The 25832-nt window shown below is 34.2% G+C and overlaps 1 protein-coding gene across 1 annotated transcript in view; it reads left to right on the top strand.

Moving 5' to 3' along the window:
- The window catches only part of LOC149416900 (protein turtle-like), a 359283-nt gene that overhangs the window by 185085 nt on the left and 148366 nt on the right, over positions 1–25832 (top strand). The window contains exons 4-8 of the mRNA XM_089641342.1: positions 13734–13942; positions 14657–14767; positions 16231–16437; positions 22786–22937; positions 24343–24490. Coding sequence (XP_089497468.1) covers positions 13734–13942; positions 14657–14767; positions 16231–16437; positions 22786–22937; positions 24343–24490 — 827 coding nt within the window. The remainder of the gene's footprint in view (positions 1–13733; positions 13943–14656; positions 14768–16230; positions 16438–22785; positions 22938–24342; positions 24491–25832) is intronic.

The following is a 25832-nucleotide window of genomic DNA, read 5'->3' as shown; positions in this document are numbered from 1 at the left end:
AATATATTATCGAAATTACTTTATTAGTAAATCGGTTTAACCGGTAACAGATTATTTTAGACATCATATAGATATCATTTTAGACACAAATAAGTCGTCTCAACGTGGCCTAACCACAGTTTGAAAATGGTCTCGAACGCCAAAACAGCTGTCGCAATAATAAAAAAAAACTAAAATACTTGCAGATCTTAGAAATAAAATTATTAAATTTAAAAAATATATTAATATTAATGGAGTTCTACGAATTAAACAAATTAATAATTGGTTACAAAGTTGTATGCATAAAACTTATTTACTTTTTCGTTTATTTATATGCCGCACGTAAGAAACTTCTGCAATAATTTTATGTATATAGCCTGGTCTAGTGACTTTTTTTAAGTTACCACCAGTCTGAGACATGAATTGATAAAAATGGGGCAGGAAACGTGATTTTTCGCTTTATTTTTTGTTCACTTCCATAGCTGCAATAGCTGTTTCACCTGTCAATAAAATATAAAATAAATTTAAAAAATTAGGCACGTTTCGCTTTCAAGGGGTTTTTTGAATTGTGAAAACTGAAATATTCCTAATCCCTTTCTTTCTTCTTATCCGAAATGCCTTGTAGGCATATTTCGTGATCTAAATATGTGCCTAATCGAAGCTTAAATTTGCTCAAGAATACGGTGTACAAAATTTAAATGGGATAAAGATCTACGATGCTGGGCGTAAGTGAGAGCGCTAGGCTATTGGGCTAAATGGAACATTTGTTTCCATAAATCAGTACGGAAGACACATCTGGTATTGTTCTTTATTCTATGTTCTAATCCTGTAATTTTATCCTTTACGCAAAATCTTAAATAGATTTCCTTTGCTGGTCATTAAGTAAGTAGCTTAGTATTTTGAAGTTAATTATTATTTTCTAGTGTTGAGTCCGAAAACAGCTCTGTAAAAGTTCATCAACATTTTATCATCATGCCTTTTAAATTGTATCACAGTAACAACTTCTTTATATGACTTGTGAAATCTACTTTGTGTGAAGTTTAAAATCCTTCAACTCCATCTACAACAAATTATGAACACAACATAGCACAGCGAAGAGCCCTTTGATATGAAATGTGTTGAAGCTTATAGGTGTTGTAAATTAACCACCCTTTCCGTCCGTTTCAGCATTAGGGGTGGTTTAAAAGTCCGAACAAAGTTGGCAGCGGCTGTATGCAGGTGCACTTAGCTCTGAATCCTCCCGTGCCTTCTCAGATTACAAAAACACGGATGAATAATAGGGGCGTGCCTACCCTTTTTACCAAAATTATACAAACAAACATGAAAACATGATGTCGCATTTTATTATACATAACTAGCTGAAGTCCCCGGCATTGTCCGTGCATTATACAGATTTTTAGAAATTTATTGTAGAGAGTGACCTTCCTCTTGTTTTGAAGATTAAAATGTTGTCAGTCACTGAATTAATCTGAAGATTCGCATACAAATTGAATCCACTGCACTCTTCTTTATATAAATGGATACATACCCGTATATGCACCTGAATAACTATATACCATGTATTGTTTTCATTTATAAGATTTTTATTGTTTATAGAAACCTTATTTTCCTACATTATGCTCTAAATAATATAAAATGTTAAAATCGCGTAAAATCAAACCGGGGCGTTGATAATAATTAATAAATAAAATAAGAGACAATGGCATCCTCCACTGGTTTATCTCGTGAAGTTACGGAGAGAGGAAAGGTGAAGAAGGTGAAAAGAGAAAGGTTGATAAAAACCTGACTTCAGATCTAGTCACCCAGCGTGACTACTGCCATTGTGAAAGAACATAATTTAGTATCGAAATCTCTCCACTTCAATTTCCAATATCCTAGATTGGGGATGTTATTATTGTCCTTCAAAGTAAATTCCTTCATCGTTGGCGCATACTCCTCGCATAATCACCCAACAGGAAAGCGTTTTGCCCGCCCCTGGAGCGGAGAACCTACCGACAGCCCCAAGCTTCAACCCTAATTTACACTAGTCCCCGTGTTAGTGACGTCATAATCCATCGTGCAGGGTGGATTTGCATCAAACTTTCAAAGTTAACAAGATTATTAGGGATGCTGAAAATGTAGATTCTGATACTTGCCAGCTGAAACATACCAACAGTTACCTAGCACTTGAACTCTCAACTTTTGCAGACGCGGATGAACTGAACGTTTTATACTTCTCCATTTTGTCATGTTCAGCTATATTTAAATTCATCGTCAATGATGAAAAGACATACTATTTTATTATTATTTACTGTGCACGTATAACCAACATTATTATGAATTCCATCTTTGTGGTTATATAGTTAATATTATTTCACTAAACTGATGTTAATTTTTTTTAATTTTTTTATTTATTTATTTATTATATAAGTACATTTTTGTTTATTTGTTACAATATATGATCAAATATTTCAAGACCCCTCTTCCATAGAAGCATTAGCTTGTGGCTGGAAGAGGAGTGTACATTGTTTTATTACAATAAGTAAGTAATTAAAAATAAAATGATTTTAAACTTATTTGAAGTGAGTTATTCTTAAGATTAATTCAATTGGAAAGATTTTTTTTTTTTTAAGTTTGTCTGTAAAATATTTTTTCACAGTGTTTATTATTTGGATGTTATCATTAATGTTTCTAATTTCTTCAGGTAGTCGATTGAAAAAAATTCTTGCCCGGTAAGTGTAATAATTTTGTGCAAAGGAAGTGTTTAATTTATTATTATTATTTAATAATATTCGTTAAAAAGTTACTATGTAAAATGTGGTTGGCAAAGGCTACATGGTTGGTATACTACGTACAATAAAACTGTTAAATAACGAAATTTTTGCATTCATTGTAAATTAAAATTTACTTAGGCAGTGAAAAATAAATAAATGGAGAATTTTTAATATTAATTAAAATGCGGTTTGTATAATTGAAACAATATTAAAACTACTAGTTCTATAAAAAGTAGAGCTTGCGTCAAAAAAGTATATTTCTATTTTGTTCTTATTCAATGAACAGTCAAAACAAAAATTTCATCTGAAATCACGAGACTTAGAAGTAGGAATTTAAGTACTAATTAAAAACCATATTTTATTTTTTTAACATTTAAGAAAAATCTATTAAGAAATTACACAACTTGTCCAAAGGAACATCACTACCTTAGTAATAAATATTTTTATAACTTTCTTCAGGAAGGTAAGAAAATAATATTGAAAAAATGCAAATAAGAAAGTTAAAAAAAATGCGACGCTTTCACCTTTGAAAAAATAATCTTAACTGAACCATTAAAACGGCTACAATCTTGAAATGGAACCGGAAAGTATAATCAAATTTACAGACAAACGAAATGTAGAAAGACCGAGTTGGAACAGGACTTCGATGCGCGACAGTCAATAATTATTATCAAATATTGGAAAACAATATTTTATTCACATCTAAACCCGCTAAACTACTTATGTAGTTTGTCAGCAGGTGAATGATAGTGAAGAATAAAATTTTTCATTCTTGACCGGTATTTTAATATTGAGATATCTTGCTATCAGGACTACACAACTCTTACCGTTGGACTGACATGAGGTTTATCGCGATATTTCCATCGTTTGTGTCTTTTAATGTCAGTGAATACACGATTCTTAATATTTGCTAAAAAAACCTTAAAATGGTGTCTAGTCACTCAAGTTTTTTGCATGCAAAAGTTAACAAAAAATATGTTACGCATCATAATCTTTTTATTCAAAAACGCGGAAACAAAATAAATTCTTTACATTTACCGAATGGCTCAATAAAACAACAACTTTCCTGGCTCCAAGCAGTTCAGCAAACGGAACATAAATTTCGCAAAAGAGTTCTCAAGACTTTTTCGTATTTAACCCAATTCACAATTTCCCCTGGAAAGGTCTCGCTACATCACCTCGGAACAACAATCACTGAAATAAAACACTTTTGCCAACTTTCAGAACGTTTGAAATTCAGGCGATGAAAAAAGGCATCTGAAAGTTTGTTGCTATAAGGAATTCATACGGGAAGGAAAATTTCATATTTTTCAGGGGTTTTCAACAAACATTTTCTCAATTATTTTTATGATTTCTCGTAATTTTAATTATTTAATTGAAAAAAAAAAATCACCGTTCATAATTTTAAATTGATTTATTGAATAAATGAAGGAATTACGTAGATGCCTGATTACTCTATAAATAGGTTAGCGATAATATTAAATTTTCTGAGTTGATAAATATGAAACAATTTATTTAACTTCCTCTAAACGCTCTTCTGTTCTATTAAATTCAAATGCAAAACAAACTGTAATAAAATTCTCGGTTGAACAGACTATGTAATAATTTTAATAAAAAAATGTCAAAAGTGGACATTTTGAATTGCAAGCTGAAATATAATAAAAGTTCATAGAATTTGTAGTAGATTTTTCGTTTTTTTTTAATTTTATTTGTTTTATGTATATCCAGTCTTTTTTAGTTTAGTATCTGTTTTATGTAAATCAGTTAATTTTTAAACAGAAAGAGGAAATCTCTGATTGGTGGTATTTTTTGTTTAATGCAAATGCTAAAATGATTTCTCAAAATGAATAGTTTTGTTTACTTCCACATAGTTTTCGATGAGACTGTGGCATCCCCGATTGAGGTATATTCTGAGTTCAAAGAGAGTGGGAGTGGGGAGGAAACGGGAAAGTTGAATATGAGGAATACCCTCCACAATTAATTTAACTTGAATTATTGAGTTGTCATTTTCTTTAAGTACCTGGCTATTCAAATCTGGTCACCAAACATGGCTTAATTAATTTCTAGCAAAGTTTTGATTATGAAAGATGATCTTTCACTATAAACATAAAACCCAAAAGATTATGCGTTTTATGTTTTTTCATCGTAGGTTAAAGTTTGAAAAAAACAGTAAAACTGTTTAAAACAAAGAGTGTCTTCTTCACTTCTTTTTATTTAGAGCAGAGGTTCCAAAACTTTTTGCCCAGTAGACCCCCTGCCTGCCGAATATTGTATTTTCCTAAAACTATTAACGTCCCATGTGATAATCATTTACTTTTTTAGTAAAAATAATCCCTTTCCTTGCCTGCCCAACAACCGAGTGGCGGTATAGTTGCTCTGTCTTTACATTGTGCAGACAGGGGCACCCTTGTGAGGTATTACACCAAAAGAAAATGAAGCAGGATAAGCAACGGGAATTTCTTTCTGTAGCTAGCTACATAACTGCCCCTTAAGTTCTTTGTCAGTGCTTATTCCGGTCAGTTCTTCTTGTCACATGATATCTTGTATTTCCATGGTCAAAATGTCCTCAAACTTAGTTTTGAAATCTGTGTAAAGTGCATTTAAACGTTGAACGTCATTATTACCCTGGAGGTTTTTCAAAAACAAGTCGGGGAACTATGAAAATTAGCTGCTTCCAATGTGCAATGTTTTGCTTGAATATATTAATTCTGACGAGAAAAGGAACGTAGGCTCTATTTATATACCTCAATTAACAACTTAACGAAATATAAAAATACATACTTCAAATAAGTAATTTCTCAGTTTATTATATTTGTCTTAGGTCTATTGTGTCATTTACGGAAATCCTAAATGTTGACTTGATGTAAATGGGGGTCCGCTTGTATGTACCCTCATTTGAATCTCGTGAACCCCAATTTTTTTCTCGCTGACATAGACCCCCAGTATGCCGATATCGAACCCTAGGGGTCCATATAGACCACTTTGGGAACCTCTGATTTAGAGTAATACGTAATAAATATTTTAGTATTATTCTCACATTATAATTATAAAATTTAATTTTTGTCAATTAGTTTTTCCACGAGTTCCACTATATATTTCATTGTGATTAATTGATCAAATATTGAGTTATTTTCAATTAATAGATGGAGATAATTTTGTTGCGTGAGATTGAATACTGCGAGTTATGTTGCAAATACTTTTTTTTATTTTGCCGGTTTTTTGTTAAGAACTAAAACGCCATTCTTTTAAGGTACATTTTTTGTATTGGGCGGCCATGTTGAATTATATATCTATGGGATATATTGAAATGTATGGGATATATTGAAATGCATGAGATATCATTTTTGCTCCGAAACCTTTGCAGCCGTCAGTACTATTTTTGATTCTCTCTCACTCATTTTAGACCAAATGTGGAGATTGTAGTTATTGTTTTAACACGCCTCAATCTAACCTGAAAAAGGCTTGTTTATGTCAGTTATGCTGAAACCAGGTGGCATGTAGCAATAAAATAAAACGGTTTTCACTTATTACATTGATTTGTAATATAATTTTCCATTACAAAGTTACCAAATTTTGAAAAAATCTGTTTTGTTTTCCGCGTCTTCAAATGAATATTTGGAAAATAAATTTAAATAAACTCATCAGCCTTATCCCGGTTCTTGATTACCTATATAAAAAAAATGACAAAGTGACAAAGCGATCCTTCCGAAAAATGCATTGTTAAATATTTTTTTAACAATTTTTGCCCGTTTCGAGAAATATGTTAAAACTCCTGAGTTTAACATGATTCAGCGACCGAATCACTTCTGGCAAGTCGTACTTAGTAAAAGGGGGTAAGGCATCACAATGGGGTAACTTTATAATAGTCTTCCATGTCGTGGTCGATAAAGCAGAAATCCCATGAACTCCCTATCTCGCGGTAAGTCGCCTAAGTATTAACGGCTCGGGTTAAAAAAGTTATAAATCACAGCTGCAAATGATATCGCCTGACTTTTACGAGGAGAGTTCTTCTGCCTTGTCTTCGACTTTGAAATGCCCCTTTTGTTTTATGACGACTAATCTGGTTAATGTGGCGTAAATCATATTCATAACATTTTTGGTTTTTGCAAAAGTAATTTCAAGGGGTCCGGTGAAATCGTTTTACTTGTGAAAATATTTTGCATCGTTTTTAATTCAGTGGACAGAGAAAATAAGATTTTACTTAATGCGTGCGATAAATCTTTTGGTAAATGAGTTTCTTAACACCATTCTATTCCTCCGCAGCGGTAGTTATAGATAGTGAGTCTTTACTCGTCTTTACGATGGAACATCTCACAAGCCTGTCTTTGCATATACTCCTGGCTTCATTTACATTTATACACCGTCATAAACACATTGTTCTGTTATTTGAACACAAGTGTTAGCGACAAGTCGCTACCCATTTTTTGTGAATACCACACAAGAGTCCCACCTGCCAATCGAAGCCATTGGGATTACGACATTATTTTATATAATTTAATTTTTTTTATTTGATTCTATACTTTTTCCGTAATCAAAATTTAATACTGTACTATGTGTGTGTAAAAAAACTTATGCTTATTTTATCAACCTGCATAGTCCCCAACTTTTTCTTCTACCCACTAACTACGTCCATTTGCTATATATTACCAAATCATTTGAGCGTCCGATTATTTATATTGCTTTAGACCCGTAATGGTTATGTAATATTATTTTCATATCTCCGCTTTGTAAATTAAATGGTTTATGTAATTTTTCTACTAACCTTGAATTTTCTAACTTTTTAAAATTAAATCAAATATAATAATATGCCTCTTCCTCCCTTATCTTTCCTTGTCTCTAAAACAAACACGATTGCGTAACTTTTATATAACATTTTTCATACAGCTTGTGATACTGAGAAATTCTCAAATAAAGTCTTAAATTAAGTGTACCGAGAAAAAAAAACAAAAAACAGCCTTATAAAAAGAACAGAAGAGAAAAATTCTTTTTGTTATTTATATCAAATAAAATACGAAAAGAATGCGAGGCTGATGGAAGAGTAATTACCAGGATTAATAAAAGTAACGCGGATAGTTGAAAAGAGACAGCATGGGAAATGGAAATACTTAATATAACACGCAAGTTTAAAAAATGACTGCCACACGAAGATAATACGGGTGCTTTGTATTAGATTATAATTGATAAAAACGAAACATGTCACGTGTTATGCGACGCGCTTTGACGTCCCAAATTCTTTGTGTAGGTACTCATTTCTGTAGGCCAACTCTCCTCTCATATCGTCTGCAATTGTTTTACCAGCTATGCCTGGATTGGTCTACCGGACATCTTCCTCCAATAATTTTCTACTCACTCAAACTCACACTCACAAGTCATACTCACATTGTACGCCAAAGCCAAAAAATGACAAATAAACAACTTTACTACAATTTGAAGTGCGGTATGAGGGTGTCGATAAAACACGCCACCTCCCGGGTTCAGTGTTCACACATACGAAAATGATTGATTGTATTTTCGTTTGTCGTGATACACTTCCCACCCTCACATAACTCTAACATTGTCTCTTTTCCAATCCCTACATTGTTTTCCTTCGCGAACTTTATACGCAAGTGGAATCAACTTCACTATCAAGTGGAAATGATACTCGACAAGTTAGACTTTTATTGGGGCAGGGTTCTCTTGGGGGCCGTGAAGCAAACTGCTGTACCTAACTAAAGTATTCCTCAGTTATGAGTACGTACTCGTAGTACTAAGATACTCGTACCTACCGATCCCGAGTAGGTACTCTCAGTAGCTTGTACTTATGTACGTGCTACATCCTGCTCGAGAAGTGTTGAGGGCGACAGTACGACAGAACAGCGAATGCGAGCGTGTTGCAAGAGCTTATGGAAAACTGGGCACGTTGTTAATGTTTTCGAAAACCTACCATATTTGTGAAGCAAGTAAGTTTTTAAGTATCAAGTATGATGTCATCTTTAAATACATTATTACTTTGTGAGAAAAACGTATATATATATCAAACTTAAATAGCCACGCATATATTTTTGTTCAATTGAAAATAATGCTGTTTTGTTAAAGATTCGTAAAAACAACATTACATCAAACAATAGTTTTTATTTGCACAACAAAAAAATTGCTTTTACAAAAGTTTGTTCGTCATTAGTGTTTCGTCCCTAAGCTGTAAAATATAGAAAAATATAGTTTAAGTTTTTAAGAAGAAAACCAGGAGAAGAGCCTTCCATACAAATTTGAATAGAAGTAAATATTCCATTTTGCTCAATAACCCAGCGCTCTGTTTCACTTACACTCGCCTGATATCGTATATCTCGATCCCATTTCATGAACACATTTTTATATTAGATATTTAAGCCTCTATTAGATCAATATTCATATAAACATAGACTTTAAAATAATAGAAATAATTACCAATCAGAGAAAATGGAACAAACCAACACGCGAGAAGCACGGGAGGTGGCATGACCATCCGAAATTCAGTGATTTGTCAATAAATGAATCTGAAAGTATACAGGCAACTCGTATTGTAATATCACCATTCAGTCCTCGACAATAAAATTTGCTTACTAGTCTTGGCGTGCAAATTGCTGGCTGCGTAAAAAAACTTAAATATAAATTGATATATCCGAAATCAGGTAGACAAAAGTTCGGGCTTGTTTCCAAAATTAAATATTTTGTTGCGTTATTTAGTTTAAAACTTTTACACATGTGTTATTATTTACCCACCTTACTTTAGTTTGGCCTCGATTTGTGGACGAACATATCTGAAAATCATAGTGCAGAAAAGTCTCGCAATGGACAGCGATGCAATCCTTTGCAGTACTTTACTTTTCTACGTATGGTATGTTTATTTCAATGTGCGCTCTTCTGTGTTCAATTTATGAATAATATTATAGTTTATCCAAAGCATTCTTGAACACTCATGGTGCAAAAAATATGGTCACGTGGTTTGCCTCCAGCTTGTTGCAATAATACATTGGAGGTCTATTAATATGAATGTCCATGCGTACAAGGTATTTCTTGTGCTCTTCTTTATTCTATGGTTTATGGTTTTATCGAAGATTTTTTGCAATCGCAATAAGATCGTTATTATTTTTCTATAATATGAATAAATTGCTACTTTTTATTGCGTCAATTATCACTTGCGAACACTGAAAAATAACTTAAAATCTTAGTTAAAATAAATATACAATTATGCTAAAAAAAAAAACAATATGAAAATTTTTTCCAAATTTTATAATCACCAATAATAATAAATCCACAAGCACGCAACCCAAAAGCAATTTTTTTTACTTTGCATTATATAATTTAGACAACGATTTTTCCAGTCAATCTTAAATTTACTAACCTTTCCTTATCTGTGGTGTGTATTTACTACACATTGCTTCTGATAACTTTAACAACTCTATAAATATACTAAATTTTTCAGATTTTAGGTATTCCTCTGCTATACATTTTTGCATTGAATTAAAAAATAATATTTTACATAGTTTTCAAATTCAATTAAAAATCAGAGTGTTTTGTTAAAAATCCGGAACAAATACACCAATACAATCAACCATGTGACACTGCTACGCGAAGATTGTGCGAGGAAATGACACGCTATTGATGTCCCGCTTTAGTTCAATATGCGGGAACATAAGAAATCCACGTTCCGGAGCTAGTATTTAGACCATTGATACCTACGACCGCATAGCTGTGTGTGTGAGTCCAGCGCCTATACAGCGACCAGCACCTGCAGCCAGTCGGTCGCAGGCCGTCGTTAGCTATGGACTCCTCGCACGTTTGTTTAGCATCTGCCGATGGTTTTTTCATGTTTTCAGCAATCAAATTACAATTATTATCATTTTTGATATGAAATATAATAAACATGAGCGATTTACTATGAATACTCATTTTTTTCTGATATTAAATCGCTTATTTTGAAATGTGTATTGACTACACAGCACCGGAATGCGTGGATTATTTTAGCACAGTAAGGGAAAGGTTAAAAAAACAACTTTTTTTAAAAGTGAAAAACCATTATGTAATAAAAAAAATTCACGGATTTTACAACAAGAGACAAAATTCCTGCATACAATTTAACATATTAAACGCTCCAAAACAAACCATGGCATAACATTCTTAAGAGTGATGTAAGTTACATTAAAATGAGAAAATATGTAATTTGAATCGACGCCGTCGTGTATTCCCCGGCAATGCGCTAAAGAAGGCTGTATAAGTTGTAAATTTGCCTGAAAGTGGCAACTGAAAATTGGAATTTGCTACGTGCAGCAGAGTATACCAAGAACATGCCACCCTTGCACACCTACCCCGCTCGCATATCCCCACTTTACTTTTATTTCTACATATCACTTCGTTCATGGAAATATGGATATACGGAATACTACTTACTTTAGTCAGGTGGTCGCACAGCTTTTGTGCAACTTTAGTTATGATACCATTCTACTTTGATCATTCAACTTTGGTCAGCGGCTGAGTTGGCATCGCGTTTGAGTCCCACCTAGGCGTAGTGTATTCAATTCATCGGCTAGTTAAGTCCTCCATCACAACACAAGCAACATTTTCCGCTTACCATGGTAGTAGTAGGAGATTTTCAAATATTTTAAGGTTATAAGATGAGACAAAGGATGCGAGGCATAAAAGTGAGTTAAAGAGAAGTTAATTAATTAATCATCCAAGCAACAACAGCGCAGTAGCAAAAAATGCACTTTTTTACTGTTTCAGAGCAATGAAAAAAAAAATGATTCAAATTAATAATGCAATATGTTATTTGATGTAAAGGATTCTAGGAGTCGAAAGAAAATTTTCCATTACTTTACCACCAAGAAGCGCTTCAATAAATTTTAAACTTTTGCCACCGTCAGGTTTTAGAAATAATATTTGGATGAGCTAAGCAATTTCGGTATTCAAATTTTCATTCTGAGCAGAAAGGAGAAATGAATGAAATTGAAAGTGCTGGTAGGTGAAGAACGTCATCCATTTTTCATTATTTGATCTTAAGGCAAAACGCAATTATCTCAGGAAATCTCGAGTTCAACCACTTAATATCTTACAGCTTAAGTATTACGAGTTCGTTAAAGTTAAAACGTTGAATGTGGAGTCATACATTATTACTTTTAAATGGAAGTAATCATGAAGAGTTCTGGAATATCAAATAATGGGTTAAAATGTTTCCAGTAAAAAAATGTATTTGCATTTATTTAGTAAAAGGCGTTACAGTAAAATAATAATTAAAATTGTTTGTTAAAGTTGGCTAAGACAAGGGACCTTTCCGCACTGTCCCGGAAAGACAAGGGTCCTGGGTTCGAGTCCCAGATGTGACCGTTTCCTTTTCTGATTTTTCTGTTTCTGATTTTCGTTTAGAAATTACTAATATTGTCTTCAATATTTTCAAGAATCTTTACATCCCAGAGTAAGAATCACCATTACAACCTGATTTTGAGAGAGAATGAAAATAAAGAATGAGCAAGAGAAAATAAATAGGAATCAATTTACAGGTTATTAATTTATTAGTTAATTATTTACAGGTGAGAAAAATATTACAAGCAATAATTTTGCTATCGAAATATTAGTACCTACATATTGAATTATTTGGCGAGTTGGGAATAAGCTGACGAAACTTAGTGATTCAGAGCAGCTGACGACAATCAGAAGGTGCGGGTTCGATTTCCGTCGGCAACATTAATTTTGCACGGGAGATATTTGTATGGATGTTTCAGGCGAGTAGTTATTGCTTATAATAAATATTATTTTTTGTGCCATGCATAAATTACCTTGTCTTATAAATATTAAATTGTCATTAAAAAAAGGAATTATTTGTTCTTTACTCTGTTTAAAAAAGGGATTGACTATTTTTTTCGTTCAGTTTTATTTTAAATGGGTTACCTCTTACTTATGTGTAAATTAGATCAAATAAAATTGTGTTTTAATGCATCGTAAGGTGTCTGGCATTTTAAATGCATCGTCTACTCGAAACCACCTGAAACCCATAAAAATAAGAACATTTCTCGCCTTGAATAAGATAACATTCACCGAATAATTTCCTCTCCTAGTTTGAGAAACTCCCACATCCGGAGACGAAGAGCACTGGATGCAAATTACGGCTTTATTCGCTGCAGGCGTAAATTCCTCGCGGAAAGGACTTGCCCCACACTTGCTCCGGATCCCGTGAGTAATCCCCAATCCGCCGTGACTTCTGCTCTCCGGGATATGAAATGAGATCATACGTCAGCGTAATCCTGGAATTATCACCGTGCAGTGACGCTTTGTCACGGAATTTCTATAAAGTTAACAGTAGTTGGTGAATGGATGTATGACCACGTTACAATAAAAACTCAATGGAATTTTAAGCGTGGTCGCTGATTACAGATATCTTGAACGCCCAAATTATAATTTTTCATACCATTGTGGAATAGATTGTTTGGCGTATTGGCTTTGTCTTTTTTTGCTAGTCTATTTCGTTTCACATTCTTGAGCTAGATCCTTGTTGTATATAAAAATAACGTTTCTTGCGCTATTTCTGTGACCTTGTTGTATATAACACTAACGTTTAGGATAGAAATTTTTCTTTGTGAAAACGCTCCTCAATTTATCTAGTTTTAAAAAAATAATTATTAGCCTTAAGGCCTATGTCGTCTCTGGGATGCTGGGTGGAAGGTCCTTAAAAGGGTGATGAAGGAGTAAACGTAGAGTATTTAAGAGATCCATGTTTTAGGAGGGAGGAAAACAGAGCCACATTTCTACGTGTGCATATGTTGGGCGTGCGTTTGGCGTGTTTCCCGATTATGCACAGGTGCCGAAGGGATCAAGTTCCTCGGAGCATCTTCCATTAATATAACGGTAGAACTAGGACAGCATACATAGCGATTTAGCATGTAGTTGAACTTATATAGTCGTGCCTTCTATTATCTCCTTTCTGCAGCAATAGATAGGAATATTATTTACATGGCATATTTAATTGCAATCCTTTTGCTTATTCTCCCGCAGCCTGGACTTCCGGAGCGGCCCCCTGGTGCACTGGGCTACGACTGACGACCTGGGTGCGCGGACTCACTTCATCCTGGACGAGGGCAAACCTCAGGCGGCGCACCTGGCTATTAAGGGGGTCTCGCTGGCTGACGAGGGCGTCTTCAGGTGCAGGGTGGATTTCTTCGACTCTCCAACTAGGAACTTTAAAGTTAACCTTTTATTAGTTGGTAAGATCCCACATTCCGAATTTCAAACACTAAGGACGGGTTGTTTCGGAGAATTTGAACAATTCTTCAAATTTCAACGTTAATTCGCGAGTTCTGTGAAAGATATTTTCTATTTCTGTTATTTTTTCAGTTCTGTCAAGCAACTAGCCTATAATGATATAATATCAGAACTTGAATAGGACTTTCACAGAACTCGCAAATTAACGTTGAAATTTGATGAATTGTTCAAATTCTCCGAAACAACCGGTCTTTAAAGTTTCGAGCTCTTAAAAAATACATGCTATTCACAATTCAAATCACCATTTCAAACCACCCACTTCTTCTCTGTCAACCATCTGGAGCTGGTGGGATATTAATGACATTCCTCATTGGAGTATGTTGTGAGGCTGAATGGAGTAAAGAAGGGAAGAAGATGGCGAAGGTTAAGGGAAGGTAGGGAAGTATCTGTTCACCAAACATGACTAAAGTTATTTCAGCAGGGCGAAACTAAGATTACCTATTTACCACTTTAAACACATATAGCCAAATGCAGCTCTGCTTTCCTCAAAATAATGAATTTATTTATCAATTTGTGCGTACTTATCTACTTATGTAGCAATTTAAAAATGTCTTTTACTATGCCGAACCATTGGACATTGTTATAAAAAACAACATTCGATATTAATGTCCATTAATTTTATCATTAAATGTTGGTAAATGTGTGGTTTCTTTCAGTGATGCCAAATGAACCAAGAATTTTCGACGGGCAAGGAAGAGAAATCGCTGGAGTAGCTGGCCCGTTCAGGGAAGGATACGACCTGTACTTAGCTTGCCAAGTTGCTGGAGGTAATTTCATCAATTTTATTTAAACCAAGCACATTCTATGTATGAAATGATTTTCTTAAAATTTGTCTTTAAAAATGCCAAACGTCCATCCATGCAAGTAAATTCATTCGAATAACCTGTTCATATTTTTGTGAGTGAAACTTTGGCACCCATTTTTTAAAAAATACAGTTAAATTGACGGAAGTCCCTCATTTGGGAGATATTAAAAAGGGGAAACAGAAAAGGAAGATAATGTTTGGGAAGAACCTGGTAGTTAAAATTTCTGAGAGAAGAATACTAAAAGTTACACTTCCGTCGTGCGTAGGCTTGCCACACACTGTATTTTTTTTTTCAAATATCTTTAAAATGAGATAAACATATTATGTACCTTACAGGATGGAAAATATTGTTCTATTGAAAGAACGCCTATAAAAATAAAAACATGGCTTGATTTTACTCTCTCTTTTCATTTCACATTATTATTATTCAGAATGCTGTACATTGTAGTTTTAAAAAGCATAAATTTATTTTTAGGCGTGTTGTTAACAAATGAACGTTTAACTAGATTCCTAATATTGACATATTTACTGGTAGCATGTGATAAAAAAATTAAAAGTTATAAAAATATGGGATTCGAACCCGGGTCCTGCATAACGAGTGTCGAACGCTCTGCCTCTAGACCGCGAGGAGAGGTATCTCGCGCGACGAGAACCGCGTATACAACGTGTACTCCTCAATCGACTTGTCCCGCGCTTATTTTTATAACGGAGTTTGCATACAAAATTCGCTTCCTTCAATCGATCGTTTCAAACAGAATTAGAAGGTTCGATCGAAAAAATTCAAAGAATAATTTATTCAATAAAAAAATATAAATGTGCATTTTTGACAACAATCATGTAGATATCTCCTTATATGTATGCCTGACAAAGTCGCAGCACGAGAGCATTTTATCACTTTTCCTCGTATTAAAAAAATCACAAAAAGAAAAAAAAAATAGTTAAAGCGGGGATCGAACCTCGGTTCTTCGCGACGAGAGTCGGGCGCTCTGCCTCTAGACCGCGAAGCTGAGTTTGGAGAGTGACCTAAACTATGTATATAATATTAGCTAGGCTCCTATAGCGAAATGATCACGGTTTTTTGTGATGGTCATGAGTCGGTTTTACTCCGGTCCTCGAAAATGCATAACGCGCGTAAAGAAGTTTCACTTCAAAAACACAAATTTTATTTATTTCGGTTTGAAATCCTTATTTTTAAATCCGCATCCTATTGATTCAAGGAACCCACACCCTTTAACTGAGGTCAACGAAAATCAACGATAATGATGAAGAACTATTTATTTTCGCCCTGTCATGAACGTTTGGAATATTTAAATAGTAGCTTCAATAAAGTAGATTCTTGACGTGAGAACTGGTTGTAAAACAGTTCAGGAAAATGACACGTAGATACCCTCGTTTGAGCCCCTTTTGAATCTCCCTTTCATTTAGGTCGGCCGCCGCCAAAACTGACTTGGTGGCATGGCGAAGAGTTGCTGGATAGCATCTCGGACCCCACCAGCCCCACCGGAACTGTCAGCAGCCAGCTCTTCATCAGCACTGTCACCAGACACCTGTACGCTGCGAGGCTCCAGTGCAGGGCGGAGGTGTCCAGCCTGACCCCGCCCACGACCAAGGAAGTTCTTCTACAAGTTTACCGTAAGGAAAAAAAAATTATATGTTCATCTTCTTCTGCCGAACGCAATGTTCTTTCACTACACACATCTATTAAGTTTATTGATGTGGCTACCATTTTCGTATTTTCTGTTGATGAAATGTTCGGTTTGCCAATGCAACCGAAAACCAATCATACTTAATCCATTCCTGTATCATTATAGAGTACAACTGCACTACATATAAGATGAAAACATACATTTTCCTAGGTGTGCTTCATTAAGAGTGATTTTTGAAAGAGTTGTGTAATTTCCAAATAATCTTTCTTTGTTAAGGGGTCCAAAGGTGGGCTGCTGAAAATGTTGTATTATCTTCATTAGTTCCATACAAAAATTCGAACCCAAGTTTTCATTTATACTCGATACATTGGTGGGGTAAGATTAAATACAGCACCCATTTATAAAACTGTCAAAACTATTCAAAACTTTTTTGGCTTAGTAAAACTGCCTTGTGCTGCACCTCTTTTATAATTCTTATGGTTACACTAATCTTTTTTTGTAACAACTTTTTCTTTTAACTTTTAGCCACAAACCAATGTTGTACGCTTTTTGACTTTTAGAAACAGTCAATAGGTATTCAATGTATATAAAAATCAGATATATTTATCCGAGACACTATATAGGTGACAAAGTAATTCATTTTTTTTTTTATTTTTTATTTGGTACATTATTTTGTTACAATTTATGTTTTCCAGTAATGTAGGCCTCACTGGGTGGCTTGCCCGTGCTGAGGCCTTCATTTTATAATATGAAAATCTAATCTACATATTACATTTAAAAAGAAGATAATAAATTTGAAAAGAAAATAATAAATTTAAAATTAAAAATACGAAATACATAATAATACATTTAAAATTAAAAAATAATACAATGAAAATAATCTTGTGTGTTTGTGAGTGATGTGTGTTTATGTTGGTTTTGTGTGTTACGTGTAGGTTTTATTTTTTTTTTATGCTATGACATTTTGGTAATATGGTCTTTTTTGTTCTTTAATCCATTTTGTAATTTTGTGTGTGAATTTATTTTTATTTTCCTCAATTTTAATTTCAAGTTTTAAACTGTTGAAAGCTTTTATAGCATGGTATTGGTAGTGTCTTTGTCCAAAGCTTGAATTTACTGTCGGAGTTTTTATGTTTTCTTTGTACGCTTGTCTAACTGGTCTGTTAGTGCTATTTTGTGTATGTTGAAATTTTTTTATGTCAAAAATGCAGTTTAGTAGTGTTTTAACGTATAATTGGCGTATATCTAGTACGTCACAGCTGTTGAATATTTGGTCTGTATCAGTCAGTCTATGTTTTTTGAGTATTACCTTTAAGATCGTTTTCTGTGCGGTTTCTATGTTATTGATAGCCGAGTTTGTTGCTCCTCCCCTAGCAATAATTCCATATTCTATTATTGATTGGCAAAGTGCAAAATATATTGTTTTCAATTGTTTTATTTTATATAATGTTTCTTATGTTTAGAAAAATGTGTATTGTTTTGAGAAGTTTATTTGTGATTTGTTTGATGTGAGGTATCCATCTAAGGTTATGGTCAATTACGATTCCTAGATACTTTATCTGTTCTGTTTTTTCTAGAGGAGGGCAATCGCAGATGTTGGTGTTTAAACATTCGTGTATTTTTATGGTGTTTGTGTTGTTTTTTGGCTGTCCCGTGCTATTTATACTGTATGTTGTGAATTTTGTCTTTGATATGTTAAGTGTAAGTATGTTTGAGTCTAGCCATGTTTTCACTTGCGAGATTCCCAAATTCGCTATGTTATATACATTATTCCAATCCTTAGATTTGAAAAGTAAAACTGTGTCATCAGCATAGCTAACTATTTTTCAAAAATTCATTAGAACATTGTGATCATTTAAAGAGGTGATTTTATGCTTACCATAGAATTGTGATAAAAAATTACCTTAAAAATACCCACGCACAGGCTTTGTCTTTGCGGTTTTTTTTTGTACATACTACAATGTAGGTTTATTTGTATAATTGAGCATAATAATAATAATAATTGGAAGATTTGTATAGCGCCGTTTATATGCAAAATCACCCCGAAGGGCACATATGTATCAAAACTTTCAATAAACAAAATAAATAAAAAGGTGGCTGAATTTCAGACACTTGTACGCAGAATTAGGCAAGGTTCCTGGGCATTCTGAATTATGTTATATAAACAGTTTGGCATTTTAAATAAACGTTTACCTGCCCGCTACCAAGCTTGAAAATATTGTACCAGTTTAGTTATTCACACATTCCGCCGGGATTTTTTTTTTAAAATTAAATTTAACATCAATTAATTTTCATAATAAAGCATTGATGTCTTACGTGAGAAAGTTTTAATAATTTGCATTAAAACCTGAAATTAGAATATAAAATCATTCCATCGTTAAATGTTTTGCCTCTTTTGATTTATTGTACCTATCTTACCTGTTTATATATCTACTTCTCTTGGCTTCCTTTGAATTTCTTTGTCGTGCGAGAATAATTATTGTTATTATATCATGAAATGTCACATTTGATGCCAGTTTTTTTTTTACCAATTTACTGATTTACATATTTTAACTTGGTAACATCGAATGTCATCATACAGTTAACGCGTGACATTTACAGGCAAGATTCTGATAAACATTCAGTGAAGTTGTTTAGTAATTAAATTTCTGTAAGCGCGACTACCTTTGCCAGATTTCTCAATACTCCTGTCTCCATTCGCGTAGTTTGTTCAGTAATGGAATTTCAGGTTAACACGTGACACTACTCTTAGCTGAAGCACCACACGCAACAAACAATGTTAAACTTGTGTTGAAAGTTGCTTCGTGTGCAAGTGAATTGTTCATAAGCCTGTTACTTGGGGTAACATCGTTATGTGCCAACGCAAGTATAGTTTTTAAAGCAACGTAAGAACTTAGGTTATGTTGTTGATAGTTTAGTCAAGTAGGTTGCTATGTAAAGTTATTAACTGTTTCAAATAGAGTATTTCCTCAAAACCATTATGTTTGTCGTGAATTTGTGAAAGTTGCTTTTAAAACATCATTGGCTTGTTGGTACGTAATTGAGGAAAATTTTACGAATTGCTAGATATGTGTGGAATATTTATAGTTTGTTTTTCGGGTTTTGATCGTTGCCCTAAAAATGGTAAATTTTAACATTTTCATAATTAAAACCGCAAATTCTTAAACTGTTAGAATTTATTGCACCTAGAAACGTTGGCCGGTGTAACTTCACAAAAGCATTCCGCACGAACATAAACGTTCAAATCGTTTTAGCGATAAATCAAAAATTGCATATTTTAAATTGTGAAAACAAAAACAGTCAAAATATTATACACCGTCCCACCGCTTTTTGATAACATACTTGGTACTCAGATTGCGGATACACCTTTTTTAGGAGCAATTTTTACGGACCAACTAACTAACCATCACGTAGTTTCCTCGTAGGGGTAGGCAGAGAAGCTGGATCGCCAAACAATTCGGTCTTAGATCTCCTTACCTCATTCACATTCAAAAATTGTTTCGTGCATACTCTTATATTATTCCGACTCTTGACAAGTATCTGGTTGACTTGATGGTGCCATGCACTCCTTGGGCGTCATAGAGCTATTCTACCTTTCACATTTTCGTTATATTTTCTCCTTATACCCCTTTCCCAATGCCCAATCCATCGAAGCGTACTTTTCTCAATCTTAATCATTACGCTTACATCAGACTTGCAGTCCTTGAAAATCTCCACATTTTTTGCATTGTTTTACACACATACGGTACAAAAATCCCATTTCTCCAGCATACAATCTACTTTCGTCCTTCCTATTCCAGTAACATGCCTCACTGCCATACATCAGGGTAGGTACCGGCACACTATTGTGGACTGCTACCTTCGCGTCTTTGGACATTTTTTTAGCGCCAACACCGTTCAGTCCTCCATTAATGGGGTTTTCTACATTTACCCTTCCATATTATTGACTAGGGAACAAGTGATATTTATCTCGAAAAGAAAGAAAATTATAGTATAAGAAAATTTTAAGACTCAAAAATTTCTCATAACTACGATTATCTCACCAATAGAACTTAAGAGAAAACTAATTACAAGGGTAAAGAAAACGGCTCGCCTCGTTCGGAATTACGTACACCTTCGCTTATTTTTTTCATTTTTTAATAATAACCTAACTTTGCCCTCGATTAGCTATAGTCCACGATGAAATGAAGTTAATAAAGTATAAAGGAGGCTGTAGGCCGTGCCTACCCTATCTCAGTTTAATCTAGAAAGCCCTGAGAAGCCGAAAAGTTGTAAACTCGAAACAGGCATAAATGAAGCCTGGTTGAACGTACCTGTAGTCGTTACTCAAAAACTTTTTGATAAATTAATGTTAATTTTATCTTTGACGGTTATATTATCTTGTTTATACTTTAGTGTTACTTTTTAGGTATTGTTGCTTGGAGTTATTGTTTTAAATTTAAAAAATATCACGAAGGACGAAGAAAGACAGTAATAAAATTCACGCTTACACAATATGTAATTAAATTTCTCTTGATGCGATTAATTATTTAATTCATAAAATTAAAACTTAGATGCGCGTAAATAAAATACGTTAATTGTCTACCTGTTGTTTGACAAAAAATGATAAATAGCTTGCTTGCGGCACGTTTCTGAGTGGTTGATTCTCTCAGTATCGCCCTGGTGTAATACCATTATTCGGATTCGAAACGTTGTTAGAAATGGCCAAGTAACCAGATCTGATAAGGCAGTTACTCTACCATATCCTTTCCCCTCCTGACTCCAATCAATACTTGATATACTTTAGGATTCTATGGTGTCACTGTTTCCAGGCAGTTGGAACTATTATTCTGAATTCACACACTTTTTGAAGCACGTTAATTACTCCTGAACTTTGCAGATCGAACCACATTATTCGAATCGTAAAGATGTGGATTAGAGTCTGAATATTATAAAACTATTGCTCTTAGAATATTCACTTTATGTATACTTCTCCTTGATTCTTGAATGGAAATATTTTAGCTACTTTATTTTATAGCTACTTTAGGTGCTTTTATGAGTGGAAGGGGGTGCATGGACCAGATCTTCTCATTGCATATCCTCACTGAGATGTTTCTGGCAAAAAACCAGAAACTTTTCTGTGCCTTTGTAGATTTACAAAAAGCATACGACCGAGTCGACAGGAAAAAGCTATGGAAGGTGTTGTCCAAGTATGGAGTGAATACGAATCTGACTCAGGAAATTGCGTCTCTGTTTGAGGGAAGCGTTGCATGTGTTAGGGTAAACGGTGGTTTTACGGGGTGGTTTGATATCACAAAAGGTGTTAAACAAGGCTGCGTAATGTCACCGTGGTTATTCAATCTAAACATGGATAATTGTATGCAAGAATTGAAAGAGGTGGGATTGGGCGCGAATTTGAATAATTTGAAAGTATGTTGCCTGTTGTATGCTGATGATGCGGTGCTGATTGCTAATAGTATAGATGATCTACAGTCTCTCGTGTCTAGGATGAACGAAGTATGCATTAAGAATGAGTTAATGATGAATGTAAGTAAGTCTAAAGTAATGGTGTTTGAAAGAGAGAGTACGAAAACAGTGTGCAATATAATTGTGAATGGGGAATACTTGGAGCAGGTGGATGAGTTTGTGTATTAAGGAAGTATGTTTACGAGAGATGGGAAGGCTGACAGAAATATTGAAAGAAGGGCAAATGCAGGTAATTCCGTTAATGGAGGACTGAACGCCGTCGGCGCTAACAAAAAATTGTCCAAAGAAGCGAAGTTAGCAGTCCACAACGGAGTTCTGGTACCTACCTTGATGTATGGAAGTGAGGCATGGAACTGGCAAAGAAAGGATGAAAGTAGATTAAATGCTGTTGAAATGAGATCCCTGAGGCGTGTGTGTGGTAAAACCATGTTTGATCGTGTGAGGAATGTGGAGATCCGCAAAGAGTGCAAGGCTGATGTAAGCGTAATGAGTAAGATTAAGAAAGGGACGTTTAGATGGTTTGGGCATGTAGAGCGAATGAGCGAAGATAGGAGTGTAAGGAGGATATATGATGCAAATGTGAATGGTAGCAGAAGTCGGGGACGCCCGAGGAAGACATGGCACGATCAAGTGAATCAGATACTCGAGTCGGGCCATGTCAAGAGTCAGAATAATAGAAGAGTATGTATGAGACGATGTATGAATGTGAATGAGGCAAGGAGTGTGTGCCAAGACCGAGTTGTTTGGCGGTCCGTCCTCTCTGCCTACCCCTGCGGGGAAACGGCGTGATGGTTAGTTAGTTAGTTAGTTAATATTTTAGCCAGATAATAACAAAAATTAAAAATCATAGGGTTCTATTTTGTTACAGTTAAGCCGGTTATGGTCCATATAGTGACCCCAAACGACCTGCTGTCCGCCGGCAAGCCACAAGCAATGCGGTGCGAGACTACGGGATCGTACCCAGCTGCGAGACTCTCCTGGCTTCTGGATGGAGAGGTCATCCGATCGCACCCTGTCACGGTAAGAACTTAATTCAGCACTCGTATTGTATATATATATTTTTACATTATATCTGACTACTAACAGAAAGCAAAATATCTAAAACTATCAGACGCACTCACTAACCAATGATGCATTTTCTGGTCCTCAAGTTGGGGTACCTACTGTTAATTTATATTTTTTATTAAACAAACATATAAAATATATAGGTATATATATTTATATATAGGTTTCTACATATTAAGAGATTTGAATAATACTCTTCCATAGAAGCGTTAGCTTGTGTTTGAAAAATGAGTGCACTGTTCATAATTGTAGTTATTTCTAAGTAATTAATAATATGATAGGTATTACTTGCTGTATTAAGTACAATGCAGTGAGAAAGTGAAAAAATAATTAGGTATGTTAAATGTTTGATAGTTGTGATAAGTATTTAAAGTGGGAAAATAGTATATTATGTACAGAAAATGGGTGACATAGGTTATTTTTAAGAGCAATTGTGTGAAAACAGTTTTTTTATAAGTTTGTTTTTCAAATATGTTTCGAGATATTATAGTCGAAATATCTATCAAAATATTTATGAAGAAACTAGACAGCAAAGCTATATTGTTTGGTGCATGCATTATTTTTCATAATTCGTTAGGCAATTAATTATATGTTTTGTGCTGTACGGCTATTTTCTTGATTTTATGTAGATTTTTGTATTTCTAATTATACCCACATTGATCATGTATAAGGGCTGTCCCTTTGCTTTCATCTCTGTTTTTTTGTCAATTTTATTTGATGTTAACCGTAACGTACTCTATAATCTACTTCGTAGATGGATTTGATTTAATTATTTTATGAAACTACACTTTATGCGAGTTTTGTTTTAAAATATTAAGACGAATTCTTTATTTGCGCTTGCACATATGCAGTACGAATATGAATAAGTAGTTTAAAAAAACATTTTTTTCAAGAAAAGCATACAAATACAGTATTGGGTTGAATCACCATAAATTTGTATGCCTTTCTCGAAATAATTGAGTTTGTATAAAGATAAAACTATAATAACTTTTGAATGTTATACCCATCAATTTAATATGTCATTGAAAAGAAAATAATACTAATAAACCTAAACTGTGTCTCAACTGGGAATCGTGCCTCAAATTTCTTTCTTACCGGGATAACGCCGCCTCTAACCACACATTATTGTCAACCTCATATTTCAAATTCAGAATTAACAATATTATTTTAAACTAATTTTCATCATATGACTGCTATCGTTTTGAATGATTACAAAGTTCTAAATAATATATAAGTAACCTACATAGTGTCTTGGATATCGGTGGACGTAGGTGGATCTATCTCAGAAAAAAATAATTTATAGTAATCAATATAATAATTACATTATCAGCATAATTTGAATGTCTTCTTTTGGTATCAGCAGGTTACCACGACTGGCAACAATACTTCCAGCATAGCCACCCTGATTCTGTCGGCAGCAGACGATGGTAAAGATCTCACCTGCAGAGCCACCAACCCCTGGTTTCCTGGAGGGGTCATGGAAGAGACGAGGACCATAAGTGTTGCTTGTAAGTTTACCTTCTTCCTAATTTGCTTAAAACAAGGTCATAAATCTCAAGTGTACGCCCAGGTACTTTCATTTCCGCAATGCATTCATAGAAACGATGCGATGAAAACATCACTTTTTGACGGCCGGCATAGTCCAGTGGTAACGCATTGGACTGCCATTCCGAAGGTCGCGGGTTCGAACCCGGCGTGCGCAAATAAATTTTATTTGATTAATTTGTGTTATTTCACAATTAATTAATTAAAATAATATATAGTATATTTGCGGCACGTTCCAGAGTGGAAGATACTACCAGTATCGCCCTGGTGTAAGACCACCATTCAGAATTGAAACGTCGCTCCAAATGGCTTTAGCCGTGTTTAGTGACTAGATCTGAATAGCCAGGTACTTCCCCACCTTCCTCTTTCCCTTCCCCACTTACCTTCAGCCTCACAACATCCCCCAATTGGGGATGCCATAGTCTCACTGGCTCCAGACGGGAGCAGTTGGGACTCTTGTGAGGTATTCACTATAAAAAAAAAAAAAAAAATAAATAAAAAAAAACTATCTTATTTCTGATGCGAACCATAAGTTTAGCAATGGATTTCCATGCTTTCTGTAAAAAATCCCAATAAATTGTGCCAATGAAGAGATGCGAAAAAAACAAATTCTTGACAAACGCATTCGTCAAAAAACGTTTTCTCGTACTGAATGATGTAACAAAACAAATTAAAATTATTCAGGTGGGTTCATTAAAGATGTGAGACAAATAAAAATCAATTATTATTGAGTATGCCATTTCAACTTCTACCATGAAAGTTTGTCTGTCATTTTTTAATAATATTCAATTTTATAAAAGTAATCAATATATAATAGCTTAAATCACTGTTTCCTTTCAAAATAAATAGGAAATTCCCACTCGTCGGCAATGCGCGATAAAATTACAAGTCAAACACTTGCCATGCAATATTTCTCTGTGTATTGACTGGCGGAAAGCTCTTGAAAAACTCAAACAGCCAAAGAGCGCCTGAAAGCTTCACAGAAGTGGTACAGCTATATTAAAGTCACTTCATACCACGTAATGAAACTTTAGCACTCGAATGGAAAGAGTGGTATGTATTTCACTGCATTCATTTCTAATCATTCCAAAATCCCACGTAATGAAACCATCCTATCGTTATTTTGCTTATTGCTACACTAATGAACACCTACACTCAAACTTTAAACATTTACTCTCAATGCTCTGGAAAATTAAACGTTTGTAATTTATTTTATGTACATGGGGTATCGGAATTATTAACTTCCAAATGTTTGTTCAATAGAAATAGAAGAATCAAAATAGAAAAACTACAAAACGATAATGA

This window comes from Hesperophylax consimilis, chromosome 16 (assembly GCF_061612785.1).
Source record: "Hesperophylax consimilis isolate HC1 chromosome 16, BYU_Hcon_1.0, whole genome shotgun sequence".
In the NCBI taxonomy this organism is placed as follows: domain Eukaryota; kingdom Metazoa; phylum Arthropoda; class Insecta; order Trichoptera; family Limnephilidae; genus Hesperophylax; species Hesperophylax consimilis.
Note: the sequence above shows the minus strand (reverse complement) of the source record. Positions and strands in the feature narration are given on the sequence as shown.